At 34.3% G+C, this 21,491-nt stretch overlaps 1 protein-coding gene across 47 annotated transcripts in view; it reads left to right on the forward strand.

The window, feature by feature from the left end:
- Window positions 1–21,491, forward strand: part of Ppip5k2 (diphosphoinositol pentakisphosphate kinase 2) — a 150,622-nt gene that overhangs the window by 90,950 nt on the left and 38,181 nt on the right. For 16 of the 47 annotated variants that reach the window (XM_048811507.1, XM_048811510.1, XM_048811546.1 and 13 more), the window contains one exon: window positions 3,183–4,831. The exons of 29 other annotated variants lie outside the window; for them this stretch is intronic. In XM_048811507.1, coding sequence (XP_048667464.1) covers window positions 3,183–3,301 — 119 coding nt within the window. In that variant the 3' untranslated portion in view covers window positions 3,302–4,831. Of the gene's footprint in view, window positions 1–3,182; window positions 4,832–21,491 lie in introns of those variants that run through there. 2 more of the 47 variants (XR_007350564.1, XR_007350565.1) reach the window with 1 other exon arrangement.

The raw sequence follows: 21,491 nt of genomic DNA on the forward strand, positions 1-21,491 counted from the left end.
ATTATCTTGTTTTTCTTCAATTTGGTAAATTTTGTCTTCGTATTTTGGAGCTCTGTTAGTAATTGCATACATATTTGATTATTACATCTTTCTAATGTATTTTGACTCTTTATTGTAACAAAATTTCTCTTTCATTTCTAGTAATGCTTTATCTTAAAGCTTATTTTATCTGAAATGAATATAGCTATATTCCAGGTGTCCTAGGCTTACTGTATATAATCAGTTTTATATTAGAAGTGTATTTTTGCATATTCATGTATTTGACATTTTAAAACATAGATTTGACATTCTAACAGTATCTGCCTTAAAGTTGCAGTGTTTATAGTTCATTAACATTTAATGTAATTACTAATGTTTGGGTTTAGGTCAACTACTTTATTATATTTTCTGTTTATTCCTTAGAATTTTTATTCCTTTATTCTTTTTTTAATCACTTTTTATAATACCTTTATTTTATTTATTTATGTTTATGTGGTGCTGAGGATCAAACCCAGTGACTCACACATGCTTGGCAAGCGCTCTACCACTGAGCTACCACCCCAGCCCCTATTCCTTTATTCTTTCCTTTTTATTTTGTATTAATTCAATATTTTTCACAATTGCATTTTAATATATCCATTGGCTTTTTGCTACATTTTTTGTATTATTATTGTTACTATTATTATTTATTCATTTATTTTGGTACTTGTGATTGAACCCATGGGCACTTAGCCACTAAGCCACATCCCCTGCCCTTTTTATTTTTTATTTCGAAACAAAGTCTTGCCAAGTTGATGAGGCTGGCTTTGAACTTGTGATCCTATTGCCTCTTCCTTATGAGCTGCTGGGATTACAGTTGTGCACCATCACCCTGTTTTTTGTATTATTCTTTTATTGATTGTTCTAATATATATTCTTAACATTTCAAAATCTACTTAGAGTTCAAATGTCCAGGTTCCTTTACCTTCTTCTCCTTCTACCCTTTGTACATTGTTTTCCATATGTTTATGTGTTATTTCTATATATATTATTTATACAGAAATATAATATTACTTGCTTTAAATAGTCATATTTTAAAGAAATGTCATATTTTTTCCACATATTTGCCATGTTTGATACTCTTCATTACTTTCTTGAAGTGTTATGTTTCCATCTGGTATCATTTACCTTCAGCATGAAACTCTTTAGCATTTTTTGTACTACCAGCCTGTTGACAGCACATTCTGTTCATTTTACTGTGACTGAAAAATGTCTTTATTCTCCATTCTTGCAAGGTAATTTTGGTGAATAAAGAATTCTGTGTAGAAACTTGTTTTTCTCTGAGCACTTTAAAGATATTGTTCCATTGTCTTCTGGTTCCATTGTTTCTGATACGAAGTTTTAGTTAATCTGAATTGTTCCATGTATGCAGTGCTTAATTTTTCTGTTTGGCTTCTAGTGGTTTCTTTTTCACTTTGGTTTTTGGCAGTTTGCTTGTCTTTCCTTTTCTTTGGTTGTTTGTCTGGTAGTAATCCTGATTGGTGCTGGTATTTACTTTTACGGGCCTTCTCCACCCAAGTTTTATTTTGTTTTGTTTGCAATACCCCCGGGTATTGAACCAGGATGTTACACATGCTAGTCAAACACTCTACCACTGAGCTACAGCCCAGTCCTTTTACTTTTTGAGACAGTGTCTCACTAAGTTGCAGGCTGAGCTCAAACTTGGGATCTGCCTGCCTCAGCCTCCCAGATATTTGGGATTATAGGCATGTGTCATTGCTCCCAGCACCCAACCAGTTTTTAAGATATTTTATTTAATTTATTTAGTTTGAAACATTTGATTCTTCTTTATAGGTATTTTGTTTTGGTTTTGCAGAGACATCACGTTAACTTATTTTCCTATGACCTAGAGCATAATTAAATTTGCTACTTTAAAAACCTTGTCTATAAAAGACTTCTCTCAGTATTGGTCTTTATCATTTTGCTCATTCTTGAGGAGATAGACATTTTCATGTTTCTTAGCATAATGACTAATTTTGCATTATAACTTAGACCTTATGAATGATATGTTATAAAACTTTGGATTCTATTATTTCAGTTATGTTCTTCCAAAAAATGTTTTTGTTTGTTTGTTTTATTAAACAAAGAGTTAATTTGAACTCGGATTGCAAAACTTTGTCCCTTGAAGTAGGTGATAGCTCAAATTTCATTTCTCTTTTTTTAACCTACAGGGCAGCTTAGAGCTTGCTCTGCTCATGCCATAGATTGATCAGGGTTCATACTTAGAATTACAGTCTCTCCTTGCCTAAGATTTCTCACCTTACTTTCTATCAGCTATAATTCTCATAGTACTTGTTATCTGGTTCTTCATGCTGGTACAATTGGGTTTTATGTTAGATTTTTAGCCATTCTATATGGTATAGACTGGGTCCTTTTCTCAGGCTGAACACTAAAAAGGGGAAATTCATCCCATTGTTTTTTTCTTCTCTTATAAGTATTGATTATTCTCCAGTAACTCCCTAATTTTATTCGTTCTTCGATGTCTTTTAAGTACTTGTTTTTCAAATTTTGCATTGAGTGTATACTTGTTATCTACAGAAATATTAATCAGACAGGAGCATGCCCTCTCAAAGAAGTGTAACTCCACCTAGAATAGCTTTGGATGACTCATTAGACCTTCATGTTGGTTCAGATAAGGAAAAATGTTTCCCAAGCCAAGAATGTTTCTGGTTTTCAAACTTTGAGCTGTATATATATAGTGACGAAATGAGAGATATAGGAGGAAATAGAATTGTATAGGAGAAATGATGAATTTACTGTTAAGCATGTTAGTTTTATGTTTCCTATCCAATATCTAAAAGAGACTTCCACAAGGCATTTAGATATATATTTACATATCTGGAACAAAAGGAAAAGTCCTAGACCACAAGTATAAAGTTAAGTCATTAAGTGCAATGCATAGTACCTAAAAATGAGGGCAGTGAATTAGTCTCCCAGGAATAACACAGAGTGAAATGAGAAACTTATTTTGTGAACAGGGCCCATTGTTATTTCTTTTCTATACTTTTGTTGAATTCTTAAAAAGTAAAAGGTTAAAAATGCTATATTAAATGTTGATGCTTCATTTACATCACAATGATGACAGTCTATTATTACTCAGCTGTATTATTTAAATGTGGATTGCTTGTTTAAATCTAAACATTAGTTTTTCTCTTTTTGTGTAGCTAACAGTGGACCTTCTAATGCAGTTGTTGCTAATACCTCATCTCGGAAAAAGAGTGTAAATGTAAATAGCACAACAGAAGTGCATGAACACAAAAAAAACACTGGGAAAAAGAAATGAAATCTTAGCAAAAACTGGAACTTCTTATACTTAGAAAAGTCACTTGTTGTATAGAAAAAGAAATGTCATAAGCCTTGACTGAAAGCTATCAAAGCAAGTAATTTATGTTTTTTCTTAAACATCTCTGTATTTGTTTAAAAATGTTTTAAATCTAGAGTTCTTTGTTTATATTTAGGTAAGGTATTTTTGTTATGAACTGGGAATGTTTAAAATAATGTTTATTAGCATTCTGTGAATAGCAAAAATTGTCATAAATGTCTGTTGTTATTAATATGATGTTTACCATGTGCCTGTGGTAAAGAAAAAGAACATAAAAGCTCAGCTGGCCTGTACCAAAGTAAAGAGTCTGATGAGTGGCCTCTGTCCATACTTGTGTTCTCACTGAATTACATGTTAGTGTAAAAAAAAAAAAAAAAAAACTTGGGTTGAAATTTGACAGACAAGATTACATATTGGAACTTTTTGAAGAATGTATTTCCAAAGAGATCGCATTGATCATTTACATTAGAAATTTTCTCTTAATTGTTAGTGACATATATGCTGACATATATATTGACTGGAGTATTAACACATGGGATATTTTTTTCAAGCTGTGCTTTGAATTTTTTATTATGTTATTTAAAATGTTACAATACATATACAATTGGGAGAATTTCATCTTTATGCACATAAGTTTTTATATTAATTTGTAGAAACTATTTTCTTTATGTATGTCCTTACCATAAAAGATGCTTTGTTCATCAAGAAAATTTCTGTTTTATATACTGGCAGGAAAGGCAACTTTAGATTTTCTTTTCAAGATCTATAGCTGAGAAATTTATAAGTATTATGCTTATTTTGAAATTATTTTTAGAACTAAAGAGCTCAAGAATAGAAATTCTCAATGTTAAATTGAATTGTATTAAGTTAGTAGGTATTATGAACAGAGTCTCTTTTTTATCATTTCCATTCATATGTTGGTTGTACCTGTGGATGTCACTGAGAAAGTTTAAAGATTGCACATTTGAAATAAATGCTCTTTACAAATAGTTAGATTTTAAAGGGAAAATGAGATCATCGTGCTGTGATTTTACCTAGGATGTGAGAAAAAATTATTATCCTTGGTGCTTTTTTCCCTTGCTGCACAAATAATTGTGAACTATTTTAAGTGACTTAAACTGTAAACCAAACAGTACAACCTGCTAAGACAACTCTGCATTGCAAGTTATGTAACTAAGATTGCTAAAGCTTTAGATGAAAGCTAAAGAATTGTTGGATTCTCATTGTATGAATACAATAATTATAACCTTTCAGAAGAGATTGTTCTAACCTGAAAACATTATCTATGAACTGAATTTTAGAAAATAAGTACCAAATGCAAAAATTGTGAATCTATTGAAGTTAATAAGTTCATATACTCCACATGAATGTAAGTGTGTTATATGGAGATTTGTTTTGTAAACAGTTGAATGTACCTAAGTTTTCTGTATGTGAAAATGTGGTTAATGTGCTTATTACAGGGATAAGTAAACTTTCATTTTTTAAATGGAATTGATTTAAAATATTTTCTTTCCCAAATCTGAGAATGCCTTAACTGGTAAATTATTTTTTATTTTTGTTCTTTATCTCTTTCTCTTTAGCTTTTAAGATAGGAAGAATGAGGGAAACTTTTTCTTTTTTTAAAATTGCATTTGTTTTGTTTTAGTTTTATTTTGTTTTTTAATATTTTTTTTAGTTGTAGATAGACACAATACCTTTGGGTTTTATTTATTTATTTTTAAATAAAGGATCAAACCCAGTGTCTCACAACGTGCTAGTTGATCACTCTACCATCAAGCCATAATCCCACCTTGTATTTGTTTTTTTAGTTATACATGACAGTATAATCTATTTTGATATAGTTACACAAGCACAGAATATATCTTACTGTAATTAGGATCCCAGTCTTGTGAATGTACACGATGTTGAGATTTACCGTGATGTATTCATGTATGTACGTACATAGCAAAGTTATGTCAGATTCATTGCACTGTCGTTCCTATTTCTGTCCCCGATCCGTTCCCTTCATTCCCCTTTGTCTAAACCACTAAACTTTCAATATTAAATAACACTAAGATATTAAATGAAATGTATATATACATACATATATATATTACATACATGTTTACATATATATATATATATAATGTATGTTTGCTTTTGGGTATGCTTTCTAATTTCATTGCTTTTTTATCTTTAACTATTTTTCATTGGCAAGTAAGAAAACTCCAACTGGAACTGGATTAAACCATAAGAAGATTTATTATTATACATTTCTGAATATCCAAAGGTGGTGTTGGCTTCAGCCATAATGTCCTCATGGGTTAGGTTGTCCGTCTCTCTCTTTACTCCAGCATAGAGTAAACTTAATTCCAGAGTTATTTACCCTTGTGTTCACAGGGTAGCTGTCAGTGCCAGTCAAGGCCTACATATTTCCTTGTTTGTAATCATTGCAACAAAAATTGAGGGCAATTCTCCCCGACCATAGACTATTAAATCATTCACTTTGATATGATTGGGACATCTTGGTCATTTTTCCACCCCTGAATGAAGAACATTCAAGGATAATTCCATGAACTTATTGACCCTGGAGTTGGTGATTGGGTCAGTTCCCCCACAAAGCCTCAGCTTTCTTTAATATTTTGAATCAGATAATTCATCTTGAGAGGCTGTTCTGTGCATTGGAAGGTGTTTACCAGCATCTCTACCAAACTGTGAGGTGTTGAGGTGGTTCCTTTAGACAGTGAAGCCAAAATGAGAGTAATGATCAAGATTTTATTTATGTACCGTGATAATGTTAGCTAGAGACCAAAAAGGAAAGTAGTATCAGCTCCTCCTGTCACATTCTCCCCCACCCAGTAAACTAGCATGGGACACAAGTCAATTAGATGATCATGCAGTGCAGACAAGAAGAATTGAGTCATTGCTGAGGAGTGATGAACAAAGGTCCCTACCATTTTGTGGCCTTGTGGGGTGAGGTGTGAATGCTGGCAGTAGAACAGAATTAGATCCCAATGCAGAAAAGGATCTCAGTAAAGGACCCTGATAAGGAGACCTCAGAAAGAAGGTGCTTAGGCTGGGATCCAGGGAGGCGGGAGGTATGATCTAACCCAAGCAAAACCAGCTCAGGCAGTCCTATGTCATTGACTGCTACTCTCCCAGACTGGCATGTGCTAGTTGTCCTCTAAAGCAAGCAGCTTTCCCCCATCAAAGACTAACAAGCAAAACCTTTGTAATTACCTATAGTTGCTCCTGAAAGATCACACAAGATTTTGGACAGGAGCTGTCTCTTCACCCTAGCCTCTATCCTATAGGCCAGTTGCATCCCCCCAAATTGTGTCAGTCAAAAATGTCTCCACGTTACCAAATGTCTCCTAGAGGACAGAATTGCTCCTAGTTAAGAACCACTGCCCTAAAGTATATGATCCTGTGGAGGAAAGAAGGATATATAAACTAAAATAAGTGTTCTGATATAAAGAGAGATAGAGGAAAGATACTGGGTAAGTAAACTAGTGATCAGCACTATGAACTACAATTTAATATATTATCCATGTTTGCTGCAGTTTGCTTATTCTACTTGTGGCTTTCTTCTTGACTATAACTTTGAATTATGTGTTTGATTTAGGTGTTTTCTGTTGACTCCCTGCTATAAGTAATATATAATTGGTATATCTTCTACTTTTACTCTACTGCACACAGTTTATTATATTATTCCCTTGCTATTTCTTGTGTTTGCCATTATACCTACAAATATTTTCATATTACATATGTTTTTATTATTGTTTGTTTTGCAGTACTGGGAGTCAAACCCAAGGCCTTGCACATGCTAGACAAGTACTCTACCACTGAGCTATACCCCCAGCCCTATGTTTATACTTTAAAATGTTGTATGTTCAGACATGAGTTATCAAGATGACAGAATTATTTCACCTTATCTCTGTGACTTTTTAAAAATTTTGCCTGCTCTATTTTTTTTTTTTTTTTTACAATATAGCCTTATTTCTGGATGGCATTGTTTTTTCTTTTCCATTTCTTTTCTGAGTTCTATTAGTTAATGCTACATTTCCTCTTGTTTTGCCATGGTTTTCTGATCACCTGTGTCTATGAACTCTGTTTCCTTAAGTTCGTTCAGATCAGGTACGGCAGTATAATTTGGTCACATTTTTCACACACTTGATGGATTCATTTTTTCAGTTGAGTGGGTTTTATCTGCTATTATTTCTTCTGTTCCTTTTTACCTTTTGGGGGAGTGTTTTTGTATAAATGCTGTGCAAGTTTATCCTCATTTATTACTTTTAAATGAGATAAATTTCTTTCTTGCTCATCTGTTTGATGTGATTTCATATGGTAGGGTAGGGCAGCATTTGGGACTAATACAATCTTCCCTGTGTTACAGTGAAGCTCCTTGTGACAGGATTGTAGTCTGAGAGCCTTTTATTCTTTCCTCAGACAGCAAAGAATAGCAATTGCAATTACTCACCTTTGGAGTCTTTTTCCTTTTTTCTGCCTCCTCTGCAGACTAATTCTTATGAATGTGGCATGTCTACGTAGGCATGTACCATATAACTGTGTTTTGGTCAACATCCTGCCAAATATATGTTAGTGGTTCCATAAATTATAATAAAATTGAAGAATTCCTACTGCCAGCACAAGGCATTACTCACATGTCTGATATTGCTGATACAAGCAAACCTACCGAGCTGTCAGTCACGTAAAAGTATGGCACATATAATTATTCAGAGAACATAATGATAAAATATGTTAATGGTTTATATATTTACTATACTTTTTGTTGTATTTTAGAGTGTACTCCTTATTTTTAAAAACATTTACTGGAAACAGTATGCCATGTTACATCATTGGCTGCCTCAGATGTCTTGTGTTTATTGTTTCTCATTTGCAACAGAAGATCACATGAAGTGATTGAATATACCACTAGGTTTGTGAAATTACACTTTGTGTTGTTCACACAATAATGAATTCACCTATTTCATTTCTCAGTATATGTCATGTCCTTAAGTGGTACAAGACTGTGTTTCCTCCTTTGACTTTGCCTCTCCTGCCACACTGTGGTACCAAATAGTGTCTAGGGAGTTCCACATTGTTGGCACTCATCACATTTCCATTGTTTCAGAAGGAACTGATATCCCTCCCCACACCAAATCATGCTATCTATTTTAATCTAATTACTTAAAGATGTGGAGATATAAGCATCCTTTTCAGGTTATCTTCCTATTTGACCTTTCCTGCATTTGGCAGCTCTATCACATATATCGTGATTAAGATCAAAATATCTTTTAGTTTTGTTGAAGATCGTTTCTGTTTCAAATTAGTGATATTTTTAAATTATTTTAATTATTTTTGAGAAATAATTTCTTCATTTTCAAACGGCATCATTTCTTTTTTTGTGATAAGAAGGAAAAGGAGGAGGAAGAGGAAGAAAAGGCAAAGCCCAACCCCTGCTAGACTGCTCATCACAGTTATGTTCTTTAAGTGGAATTAATGGTAGTCCCCTCGCTACAGTATACTGTTGTCAGTATCAGAATCTGGTAAACTATAAAGTGAAAAACAAATCCAAGGCTTTTTTCATTTGTCATGTTTTTATTGGTGCATTATAATTATACATATAGTAGAATTCATCGTTACCTATTTATATATGCACATATTATAACAACATAATTTGATCAATATTGTCCCCCAGTATCTACCCTTTCTCTTCCCTCCTCCCTCCCCCAGTCCCTTTACTCCACTGATCTCTTCTATTTTCAAGAGATTCCTCCCACCTTCCCCCCCCATTTCTTCTCTCTAGCTTCCACATATTGAAGCATTATTTGTATTCTTTTGTGATAATAGAGTTGTATATAGTCCAAATGTCAGCTAGGCCTCTATTTTCATTGGCATTTCAGCGTTTTTACAGTCAAGGATGTTCTAGATAGCTCCCAATTCTTTTATGGATGCTGTGTTGCCAAGGGAACAGCCTGCCTAGTAACAATCTGACAGATACCCCTCCCCCCAAAAAAATTCAAGGTTATTCTAGCATCTTCCTTGTTTAAAAAATATGTATTTCTTTAAATAAGATAATGTAGTCCTTCTCAAAGTAGGATTTTTTAAAAACAAAACAAAACACCATTTAACAAAATCAGACATGAGTTCTACCCACCATTTTATAATGTGTATAGTGTGAATGACACCTTTGCGTAATCCTGTGGGATAATGCATGTACAGTTTAGAAAAACAACTGAAAGCACTTATAAAGATGTAACTCAATGAAAGCAGGTTATTTCTTTATCATTTTATGTGTGGTGCTTCAGGAGTACTTGATATATATGGAACGATGATTTAAAAAAAAAATGTGCCTCCTGAAAGTGTTTTGCTGCTTTTAAAAAACCATAAATTTTCCTTAAGCTAGTCAAGCTCAGTGCTAAAAGTGGGTGGGTGGGTGGATTGACATGACAAGAAAAATGAGAGAAGAGAAAGTGAAGGAAGGGTGAGACAAAAAATAACAATATGGATTATCGACAAGCATCATTACTGATATGAGGAAAGAAATTGGAAACCAAATAATTAAAAAGACTCTCACTCTACACAGAAATGCTATTTTTTTTTCTATAATGCCCATGTCCAAAATTTATGACAGTAAAAGCCTCAAGTGTTGTCACTAACAAAATTTTGTATGATTGATTCTTCCTTGGGATCCACAAACGTTTTTGAAAGTCTCATTGTCATCCTTGCTTCTCAGTGGGATAGATGAAATAACACAAAGAAAGCATGAGCCACACAATATACTTGTATATATACATGTGTGTAGTATGTGTATACACACACACACACACAGCTTCACCTAGGAGCAATGAAATTACTTTTAAAAGGTGAAAATTAAAAGATTCAAAACTCAGGGAAAGCATAGAGGCATTTCCAAAGTCTTATAAGAAATGGTGAATATCTGGCTTGGAATCATGTGACTACAATCCTACTATTGCTTGTTACATAGGCTGGGCAAGAAAATAAAGCACTAAATAGACACTTTAATTCCACTTTTTTGCAATGAAATGTATGCATGTAAAAATACACCTGTTGAACTGCATGATTATGATGATATTCTCAATTTTCTCAAAGCTCTTTAGGAAAGAGCACTGTGGTCTGCTCCAATGGGTAAAATAAGAGACTGGGAAAAAGGAGACCTTGGTTTTAATCTCAGCTCTACTACTGTGTATTTGGGAGACCCTAGAATTCTCCATATTTTGGTGGCCCCAGTTTCCTTTACTATGAGCCACAGGGTTTGCCTATATACATTTCTTTTCCTTCATGTCTTCATCAGCATTCTATAGAAACTTTTCCATTCCTTCTATCACTGTCTTCCTTTTTTATCATAGTGATTTTTGAACTTAGGTAGAGAGCTTAACTAGAAGTTAATGATACTGATTCCCACTATCACTACCTCCTGTTTTCCAGATACTCTTTTGAGGAATTTATTTGGTTAATAAAGTTAATGAAATTATATAAACAGTTATATTTATAATGATAACCTTGAGAATTATAAACACGATACAATTCATTTACATAAAACCTCATTACTTCCCAGAATACATTTAGTAGTGGATATTGGTTGATATTGTGAATGCAAACTGTTGTTCACATTAACTTATGTAAAATAAAATTAGGGAAATGGTTGCTACAAGAAAAAAATAATGCACTGCAGTATGCATATTTAGAGGTAATGTAGTCCTCCTATAAACTATAAAAGCAGATGGCTGTAAGGGGAAATCTTTAGTGTATATAGAATGTGTTCTGCATTATAATAGCATCTTCATTCTTACTCTTGTCAAACTGGTTGATAAATGGACATCAAATTAATCTGGAAAATGAGCATCTGATTCTGACTTATCTCTTAGAGTCTACGATGCTGTGATTCCAAGGATGTTTGCTCCTTGTCACTTTCTGCCCTCTGTATTCTGACCCATGCCACAACCACAAATAAATGTGGACCTTGCTGTATGAAAAAGAATAGACCTGATATTTATCTTTAACATTTGTTATAAATCAACTTGACATTATATTTGTGTGTGTGTGTGTGTGTGTGTGTGTGTATCCCTAGAAATCTAAAGTGACCATAGAAAGCATATGATGACTTCATAGTAGTGGGTTAGGACAGGAGGCTACTATACAAGTAGAAAAATTTGTTGCCAGGTATGGTGTGGAAGTTTGAGAGGTTCAAAAAAAATCACCTATTTGCAAGATCTAGGATCTGAATCATCAACATTGGTAGATCCTACCTAAAAAAAAAAAAAAAAATTGAGGAAACTTAGTGAACTCCCTTATGAACACAGAATTAACCCCTTTTAAAATAAAAGGCCCTTTTTAAAAAAAAAAAAAAAAAGATTTAACAGAGTTGTGGGAGTTTTTTTTAATTTTTTCAGTTGTCAGTAGACCTTTATTTATATGCAGTGCTGAGACTCGAACCCAGTGCCTCACACATGCTAGGCAAGCATTCTGCCACTGAGCCACAACCCCAGCAAAGGCCCGTTGATGGTACACTATACTAATCTGGCTTAAACTAAAACTAGTCAAATGCTTTTCTCAGGCCTTCTTTTACCAAATGTTCATTGAATGCAGGTTATAAGCCAGTTACTGTGCTGAACTTTGACGATACAAATACGAAAACTCTTGATTCTACTTATCAAGGAATTTAGGGATAAATAAATTTATAGGGATCCAAATGCTCAAATGCAATCATAAAGTCCATGGCAAAATGACCTATAATTAACTCTGCAACCTCACTTAGAAATTCTGAATAAACTATTTTGGAAATATTTATAGCAACTCAAAAGTAAGAAGTTTAAAACAGTTTTCAGAAATATAAAAGCAATCAGTAGCTAAAATCAAGCTGGAAGTCTTTCTGTCCAAGATGTACAAGGTACCTCAACCCCTGGCATTTTAGGGACGATTTCAGGGTGGAGGGAGATAAACAGGGGCTTAGGTTAGACTATATGCAAGGCAGTTTGTTGGAAGTTGGCACCATTCAAAGTCTCCCACTGGTTTAGCATCTGGGTAAGCCTGTAGATCCCCAATGAAATAAAATGCCAAAACATACCATGGAGCACTTTTACAGTCCAGGGTACTCAGAGACTTCCACAATAGAAAACCCCATTTACCATGAAAATATCACAGTCTTCACAATTATCACTTTAAAATTTTGCCATTTCATTTTTAAAAGTAGTTATATTTTTATTAAAGTCTTGTATGCACATAATCTACAAGTTCAGGTATAATGAAAATGTATCAAAAAAGCTCCAGATTCAAAATTCTTCCTTTTAGCTCTTTTAAAATAGGCAATACATTATTGTTGTTTAGAGTCGCCCTACTATGAGATATGCTTACCTCTATTTGAGCCTCACACAATGTATACATATACTAAAACATAGGAGTATCCCATAAATATGTATAATTTTTATGTATCATTTTTTTAAAAGCTTCAGTTCTGTCTTCTTTTTTCCTTGAGCTCCCCTATACCTTTTCCAAGTTCCATTTTTTAAAAGACAACTCTTTCCAAGTCTTGTAGCCCTTCTTCAGATATTCACCTCTGAATTTCTAGGTAATAAACATGCACTATGGTTGAGTCATCACTTTTTGTTTTATTTGTTGAATTCTTGTTATGGTAATCAAGAATTTAACTTTCTAAACTCTATTCCTCCTCCTCCTCCTCCCATCCTCCAATATTGTATTTTTGTTCAATCATTAGCCAGTGCCCTACAGTATGGCTATGTAAATATTGTTTCTTGTTGAGCTAAGTAGTATATTGTGATCATTTTTTACACAGTATTCATTTTGCTTAGAATTGTTTCTTTTTGATTTTCATTCAGTGTAATATTCTAAATTCTTTAGTTTCATATAACATGTAGAGCACAGTTTAATATTATTTTTGACATGATAGATAACCAATTAATTCATTTTTTTCTCCCTAAACATTTCCTTCCTATTGCTTGTCATAAAGTCTTTAGAAAATGAACACACAACACTGAAAGAAAAAAAAAATGACAGGTACTCAGAAATTAATCCAGCGTCATCTTACAATTAAGAGTTGTGTGGTCCTACTCATCAGGAAGAATTTGAAATGAACGAAGGATTTATAAAATTAAGTTTTTAAAGCTAAGCAGGAGACATTTATACTTTTTAAAGGGGGCTGAAGAAACATAAAACCCAATAAATCAGCTAGCCAATTAGATACAGGTGGCAGACATGAAAACTTGTATGAGTAGACAGAAAAAATAAGTAAGATGTATTTTGGATGTAAGGGATGCCAACTGCACAACATTCTCCTTTGGATTATAGAGTTTTACAGCAACTGTAAGCAGTGCTCAGTAAATCTTATCAATGTTGAAGGCAACAGTCCAGCTCTTGCACAGGCCAGGGTCTCTGAACATGAAGAAACTTTGAACAACCTGAAAAGGTGGCCACAAAATGATGTGGAGTGGCAACTTCAAAATTCTGATAATAGGTATCATAGTTTTTTTCATAATGGAAAAGAACTGTCTTTTAATCTTGAGAAGTTTCAGAATAATTTAAAGGAGTAGTTAAGGGAATCAAACTAATGTCACAGAGTTTTTTACATTAAGGAATCATTGCATTTTTGTTTTGTGTAATTGTAATATTTAAGAATATTTGTACAGGACTGGGGCTGTAGGTCAGTGGCAGAATGCTTGCCTAGCATGTGTGAGGCACTGGGTTCTATCCTTAGCACCACATAAAAAAAATAAATAAAATAAAGGCGTGCTATCCATCTACAACTACAAATTTTTTAAAAAAATAAAAAGAATATTTGTCCAATTGTAGTTAACAAATCAGGTTAGGCATCTGAAGGTTGGACAGGGTTTTATGCACCTAATTAGAGCTTAGCAATTGGTATTATAATAAAAATGAGATCTCTCACTAGCAGCCTTTTGTAATCCACATACAAATTATTATACTTTTCTGGAATCTTGCCAGCTATTTGAGAATGATGTTATACACATGAATGGGAGGATGGTTTTCTTGACTTATTGTTCTACTTCTTTTAATAAAAAGCTGACTTCCAAAATGGCTCAGAATATATTCCTAGATTTTCTATTTCTGTTTTCAATCTGAAGAGCAGAATAATATGTGCCAAAATCAGTTTGGATTGAAACCTGCACAACTTTTGGATTTCTGCTTCATTTTTCTCAAATAAAGATGAACCATTATGAAGTTTCTTGAAGTATCTCACCTGTATCAAAAAGAAAAGTAAGCTGGGTGAAGTGGTGCACACCTGTAATCTCAGTGGCTCAGGCCCACCGTGAGTTCAAAGCCAGCCTCAGCAACTTAGCAAGGTTTTAAGCAACTCATTAAGACCCTGTCTCTAAATAAAATATGAAAAAGGGCTGGGGATGTAGCTTAGTGGTTAAGCACCCCTGGATTTAATCCCCAGACCAAAAAAAAATAGGAAAGGGACATTTTCAAGAGAATCTCATAAAAAACATAAGGGAAACTAGTAGGATAGAGGAAGGCAAGCAGAGGGAGGGAGGAAGTGAGGGATCGGGAAATGAAGTTGAGCAAAGTATGTTAGGTGAATGTACAAATATGCCAAATGGAACCCACAATTCTATGTAATTGTTATGTACCAATAAAAATAAAATTTCTATCTATTAAAAAAAAAAGACAGGGACATTTTCATATATTTGACCAGAAATGTATAATTAAAATACTACACCTTTTTGTTATTCACATGTTAAAGCAGCTGAAGGACTAGTGAAGTAGCTCAACTACTGCTCATTTGGGCAGACAGTATTTTTAGCTTCATCATAAATTATTTTACTGGGGGCTGGAGTTGTGGCTCAGTGGTAGAGCGCTTGCCTGGCATGTGTGAGGCCCTGGGTTTGATCTTCAGCACCGCATATGAATAAATGAATGAAATAAAAGATCCACTAAAAAATATTTAAAATAAATAAATAAAATATTTTACTGAGTTCTACAAAGTGCCCTGGGAGTTTAGTAAAGTTAGTATTGTTCTTACTTGACAGACACAGAAGTTGGTACCCAGAGAATTTGCAAAGGAGACCCAGTAGGTTAGTGACAGATAGAAATGGGACTTGAACTGGGCACCTGTAATCCCAGTGACTCAGGAGGCTGAAGTAGGAGGATCCAGAGTTCAAAGTCAGCCTCAGCAAAAGCAAGGCACTAAGAAACTTGGTAAGACCCTGTTTAAATAAAATACAAAATAGGGCTGGGGATGTGGCTCAGTGGTCAAGTGTCCTGAGTTCAATCCCCAGTACCAAAAGAAAGAAAGAAATCTAGCTCACTTAAAATTTTTTATTAAATGCAGCCTACACTCAGCTTTGACTATAGTGTGATTATGGGAAGAGAACTGAAAGAGTGTAGAAGACCCATCTGCCTTGACCATATCCTCTACTGGTACATGGAAATTCACTCACCTCTAAGCTCAGTTACTTCATTGGAAAAACTTCGAATGACACCTACTCTTCCTGTCATGCCAGTATTGTGTCCCCGTCCCCACCTTCTCTCACAAGTGACAAGATAATATGTGGAAGAGTGCTTAGTAAATTGCAAAGCACACCATTCAAAGCAAAATGCAGTCTTCAGTACCACAGAACAGGTAAAAAGAGATCATTTTGACTGATTCAAGGAAGAAAGTGAAAGTCCATTTTTGAAATCTCAGCCTTAGCTATTGTTCGGATTTCTTTGCTACACAATGATACAACCTGACCCTTAGTAAAAATTTCTATTAAAGCAATTCAAGGATGACAGTTTACAGTGGGTAACTGTCTTCCCTAATTGCAAAGCTGCATAATGTAGAGCAAAGGGAAATTTGAAGGCCTCAGGGATGAGTATAAAGGTTATAAGCTGTAATATCAAATCCAAGTTCACTACAACGTAGTAGTTTGCAAGTTGTTCTGAGATTTTCTGTCTCATTACTGGGTTTTCAAATTTTCTTTCCAATGAAAGGCAGTTAAGCAAAATTAGCAAACTGCAAGTGTGTGTGTGTGTGTGTGTGTGTGTGTGTGTGTGTTGTGTATGTACAATGAAGAACTAAATGTGTAGAGGAAAATTGAATCATTCAAAATTATTTCTGTCTTTTCTAAGTAGTTATTTATGGAAGATTCATAGAGCTAAGAATATAATCTAGTGCCCAACATGGAATACTGTTCTAAAAGACATAAGCAAGGACTGTGTATACACACACCTCAGTGGAGAGCCCTTGCCGAGCATGCGTGAGGCACTACCCTTGGTTCAATCCCTAGGACTGCAAAAATTAATAAAAGGCCTGACTAAAATGTGATTTAATCTAGGGTTTTTTCCTGTCTTGCTCTAGCAAAGAGGAGGGGAGCCAAATCTGCAAAATTATTAAACATCTGTGTGAAGGGTTGTATTTGAAGTTGCCTAAAGGTCTCCGCTTTCCTTGAACTAATGATGACCCTTATCCATTTCTACACACTTTCATTTGGAAATTCCTTTACTAATAGTTCTGAGATAAGTTGAATTGATAAAAGTAGATGAATTAACAGCTATTATGAAGACAAACAACAATAAGTGTTAGCAAGGTTGTAGGGAAAAGGTACACTCATACACTGCTGGTGGGACTGCAAATTGGTGCAGCCAATATGGAAAGCAGTATGGAGAATCCTTGGAAAATTGGGAATGGAACCACCATTTGACCCAGCTATCCCTCTCCTTGGTCTATACTCAAAGGACTTAAAAACAGCGTACTACAGGGACACAGCCACATCAATGTTTATAGCAGCACAATTTACAATAGCTAAACTGTGGAGCCAACCTAGATGCCCTTCAATAGATGAATGGATAAAAAAATGTGGTATATATACACAGTGGAATATTACTCAGCAATAAAAGAGAATAAAAACATGGCATTTGCAGGAAAATGGATGGAGTTAGAGAAGATAATGCAGAGAAGATAATGCTAAGTGAAGTTAGCCTATCCCAAAAAACCAAATTGCAGAATGTTTCTTTGATATAAGGAGGCTGATTCATAGTGGGATAGGGAGTGGGAGCATGGGAGGAACAGATGAACTCTAGGGCAGAGGGGTTGGAGGGTAAGGGAAGGGACATGGGGTTATTAATGATGGTGGAATGTGATGCTCATTATTATCCAAAGTACATGTATGAAGACATGAATTGGTGTGAACATACTTTATATACAAGACAGAGATATGAAAAATTGTGCTCTATATTTGTAATAAGAATTGTAATGCATTCCGCTGTCATATAAAAATAAATTAATAGAAAAGAGGGAGAAAGGGAAAGAAAATTACCATAAAATAATTATCCCTCTCTCTAGTTGCAAAGATAACTTCTTTTCAATTTTCTTTGAAGACCCTCTAGTTTATTATTGAGTGATTATATTGAAAAATCTCTTAATCATAGAGAAAGCTTTCAAATGATCTCTCTGTAGAATACCACAGTGCCATGCTGCTGACCAAACAGGAAAGTAGGCTTAGTTTGTTCAGTTTTCTTATAAACAGTTGTTCATGGTTCATTAAAGTGACTTGGGAAACAAATTTCCACGAAACACATTTTTTTAAGAATTGAGAATAGTCTTTATTTTGCAGAACTGTTCTCAGCTTACAATCACACCTGTAGAGAGTATCCTCTAAATATAGTCTGTGTATGGGGAGAAGTTGATTGAAGTATCAACGATTCCAAATTTATTAATTCCAAATTTCAGCAATTTTATGGAAGAAATGTCAAATTAGTGAAACATATATTCTTTTTTTTCCCCAAACACGAATTTTTGGTAGTGAATTGCAGTACATATCTCAGATAAAAGATTAGAGATAGTTTTTACTTTAATGGCATTTACATTGTACCAAGTCCTTTTGACTTAGAACTGAAAAACAAAACCATGCACTTATTTTCTTCTTTCAAGACCACTTTCTGACTTTAATCTTTGCTAAACTCTTATATGAAATATTGACTTTCCTTATAGGTGGCAATCTCTAACATTGCTCCTATGAATAATCCTTATATAACAATACCACTATGTTTAAAAGTGTTAGCCATTGCAGTAACCATCTCAGGTTTTTCCCTAGCAATAGAGATCAACCTATTAGCTTTAAATCTCAAAAATTAAATTTTATTCCCATACCTCTAAATTCTCAGTCTTAGCCCTTCTGCTATCAAGCACAATGGTGCTTAGGAATTTTTCTCCTGATCAACTTCTATCTATTAATAGAAAACAATAATGTTACCCAAATTCTTATTACATATTTATGTGCTATTACTACTTTATTCATGTCATTTGTGCCTCAACAAAATTATATTTTTAAAATCTTGCATATTCTACTTTCACTTGGCTTAATAATAATTACTATTGGTATTAATCAACCACAAAGCATTGCTCCACATTTGTATTCACATGTTTTTAAAGCAACATTATTCATGTGTTCAGAATCAATTATTCATTTCCTAAACATTTTTAGATAGCACCTAAGCCTTTTTTAATGGTCCTATGGGGGTTTGCAGCAATTACTAGACACAAAAATTTCAATGATCAATTATATCTGGAAATTGGACTAGATTAAACAAAGTTAAAAAGGCTTCATTAATAGAGAAGTTTTCACAGCATTTAAAACTAATAAATATATGATTACTCTGAAGAGTAATTTAATTGACAGAATTCCCTCCAAACTTATTTGACCATGAAATTCTTTTCTCATAAAGGCATCTCTTGAGGAAGAAAGATAATTTAGAAATTGAGATTAGCATAAACATAAGGAAAGCCTTTAAAACCCTTTTTGAAGGACTCTGGATTGAACACAGCAGTTCCAGACTGGTCTCTGCTACTTATTAGCTATATCCCTGGACATGTCACAAACACCTTTCTGAGACTCAATTTCCTCAGCTATAAAATGAGAAGAAGAATACTTTCTTCAATCACATTATGAGGATTTAAAAAAAAGGAAAAACAGCTCTGTGAAAGTGCCCTGTAAATTGCAAGGTATTTTAATTATAAAGATATAAACCATTATGAAGATAATGAATACAAAATTAAAAGCTGGTCCCACTTAGAATGTTTGCCTTACTCATTTTTCTAAAATGTGCTGACTTTAGATTAATGATCTGTTTTAATCATGTTTCCTAATGCAGTTAAGGAGAGTTGTTCTCTTTTAAACTATTCAGGTAGTGAAGTATTAACTTTAGGAGAAATAACTATGAAGTTATTAACCATAAAGGAAATGTTTCCAAGAGGCTCATTATTTCACAGCATCATATGAATTCTTGCATATTGCTTATTGAACTAAAGATGATTAAGTTTCATGATGCTTGATGAAATACCAGACTATCGTTTTTCTCACCTGGATTAGCAATGAAACACTAAGAAATTAGGAAGAAAAATTGTGTGTGTAAATAACAAAATGATTCAGAGTTTCAGGTTCCTCTAGCATCAGTTACATGGCTAATAAAGATATGAAAAGTCCTGTAAAATCACAAGGAACAGGATGTAGGAGAGTGACTTAATCTAATTTGTGCTTCTGTAACAGAATACCTGAAATTGGGTGATTTATAAAAACAGAAATCTATTCTCTCACAGTTCTGGAGGCTGGCAAATCCAAGGCAGAGCAGCATCAGGATAGGGCCTTGTTACTCTTCCAATTTGGCACTGTGAATGCTTCATCCACCTGAGGGGAAGAACATCGCGTCCTTATGTGGCAGAAGAGCAAGGGACTACACTTCCATAGGTCCTCATTATGATGGTATTAGTCCGTTTGTGAGGACAGAGCCCCTGTGACTTAATACCTGCCCTTAGGCCTCACTGTCCAGTACTGTTCTTTTGGTGATTAAGTTTCCAACACATCGGTTTGGGAGGGAACAAAAATATTTACACCCGAAAACGTAACAGAGTTTAAAAAAAAAAAAAAACACGGTCCCAAGACATTTAACATTACTGAAGTAGAGTGAGTTGGTTAAGGATTATCCCTTAAATTTTATTCTTTTTTGATGGGGGGTTACTGGGGATTGAACTCTGGGGCACTCAACCACTGAGCCACATCCCCAGCCCTATTTAGACACAGAGTCTCACTGAGTTGCTTAGTACATCACCATTGCTGAGGCTACTTTTGAACTCCCGTTCCTCCTGCCTCAGTCTCCTGAGTGGCTAGGATTACATGCATGTGCCACTATGCCCACCCCTTAAAATTTTGAAATATAGTTGTTATTAGCTGAACTCTAACCCCCAAAATTTGTATGTTGAAATCCTAGTCCCCAGTACCTCAGACTGTGAATACAATTAGAAACAGGACCTTTAAAGAGATAAGGTAACATGAGGTCATATGGGTGGGCTCTTATCCATATGACTGATTTCCTAATCAAAGAAGATTAGGACACAAACCAAGAGGTGACCCTCTGAGGACATGGCAAGAAGGAGGCCATCTTCAAGGCAAAGAGAGAGGCCTCACAAGAAACCAGCCCTGTCAATTCCTCAGTATTGAGCTCTTACCCTCCAGGACTGTGCCAAAATAAATTTTTTGTCCTTTAAGTCATCTGTTCTGGTATTTTGTTAAGGCAGTCCTAGAAAAATACATTAATTAAATATTTAATTTGGTGTTTTTAAAATTTTCTTTCCCTGAAACTGCATACCAGAACTGCATATCAGAACTCAAGCATTATTAAGTATTCAAGACAAAGGAAAATAAATATAAATAACTCTCCTCTCTTTTTGTACATGATTAATATTGTATTTGAATGTATCATCTTCCATTTCATTGTAACCTAAGAAAAATTTCTGTGGCTTACTCAAATGTGAGTTTCTGAATCTGAAAGTCTTGAATTCTCCTACATTAGATAAACAGTAAAATAAAATCATTCAAGGTAAGATTTGGAGCTTGATAGCCTGGGATCAAGTCAGGTCCCACTGCTGTATAAATTCACATATAAATTGGGCATACAAATAGTTCTGAGTCTGTAAGGTTGTTATGAGTATTGAAAGAGTTAGTGAATACAGATGTTAGAAAACCATGATCAAAGACTTAAAGACCTGTGTAAACCAGGGACATTGAACTTGCAATTCATATATCAAACACCAGATGGCAGTTTGGCTTCCCGAGGATAGTTGGTCAAGTAGGTTGATGAGCTTAGAATGAATATCGGTAATGCAGGGCAACTAAATTCTAGATGAAAATAAGAT

The sequence above is a fragment of the Marmota marmota genome, unplaced genomic scaffold (assembly GCF_001458135.2).
Source record: "Marmota marmota marmota unplaced genomic scaffold, marMar, whole genome shotgun sequence".
NCBI classification, from domain to species: domain Eukaryota; kingdom Metazoa; phylum Chordata; class Mammalia; order Rodentia; family Sciuridae; genus Marmota; species Marmota marmota.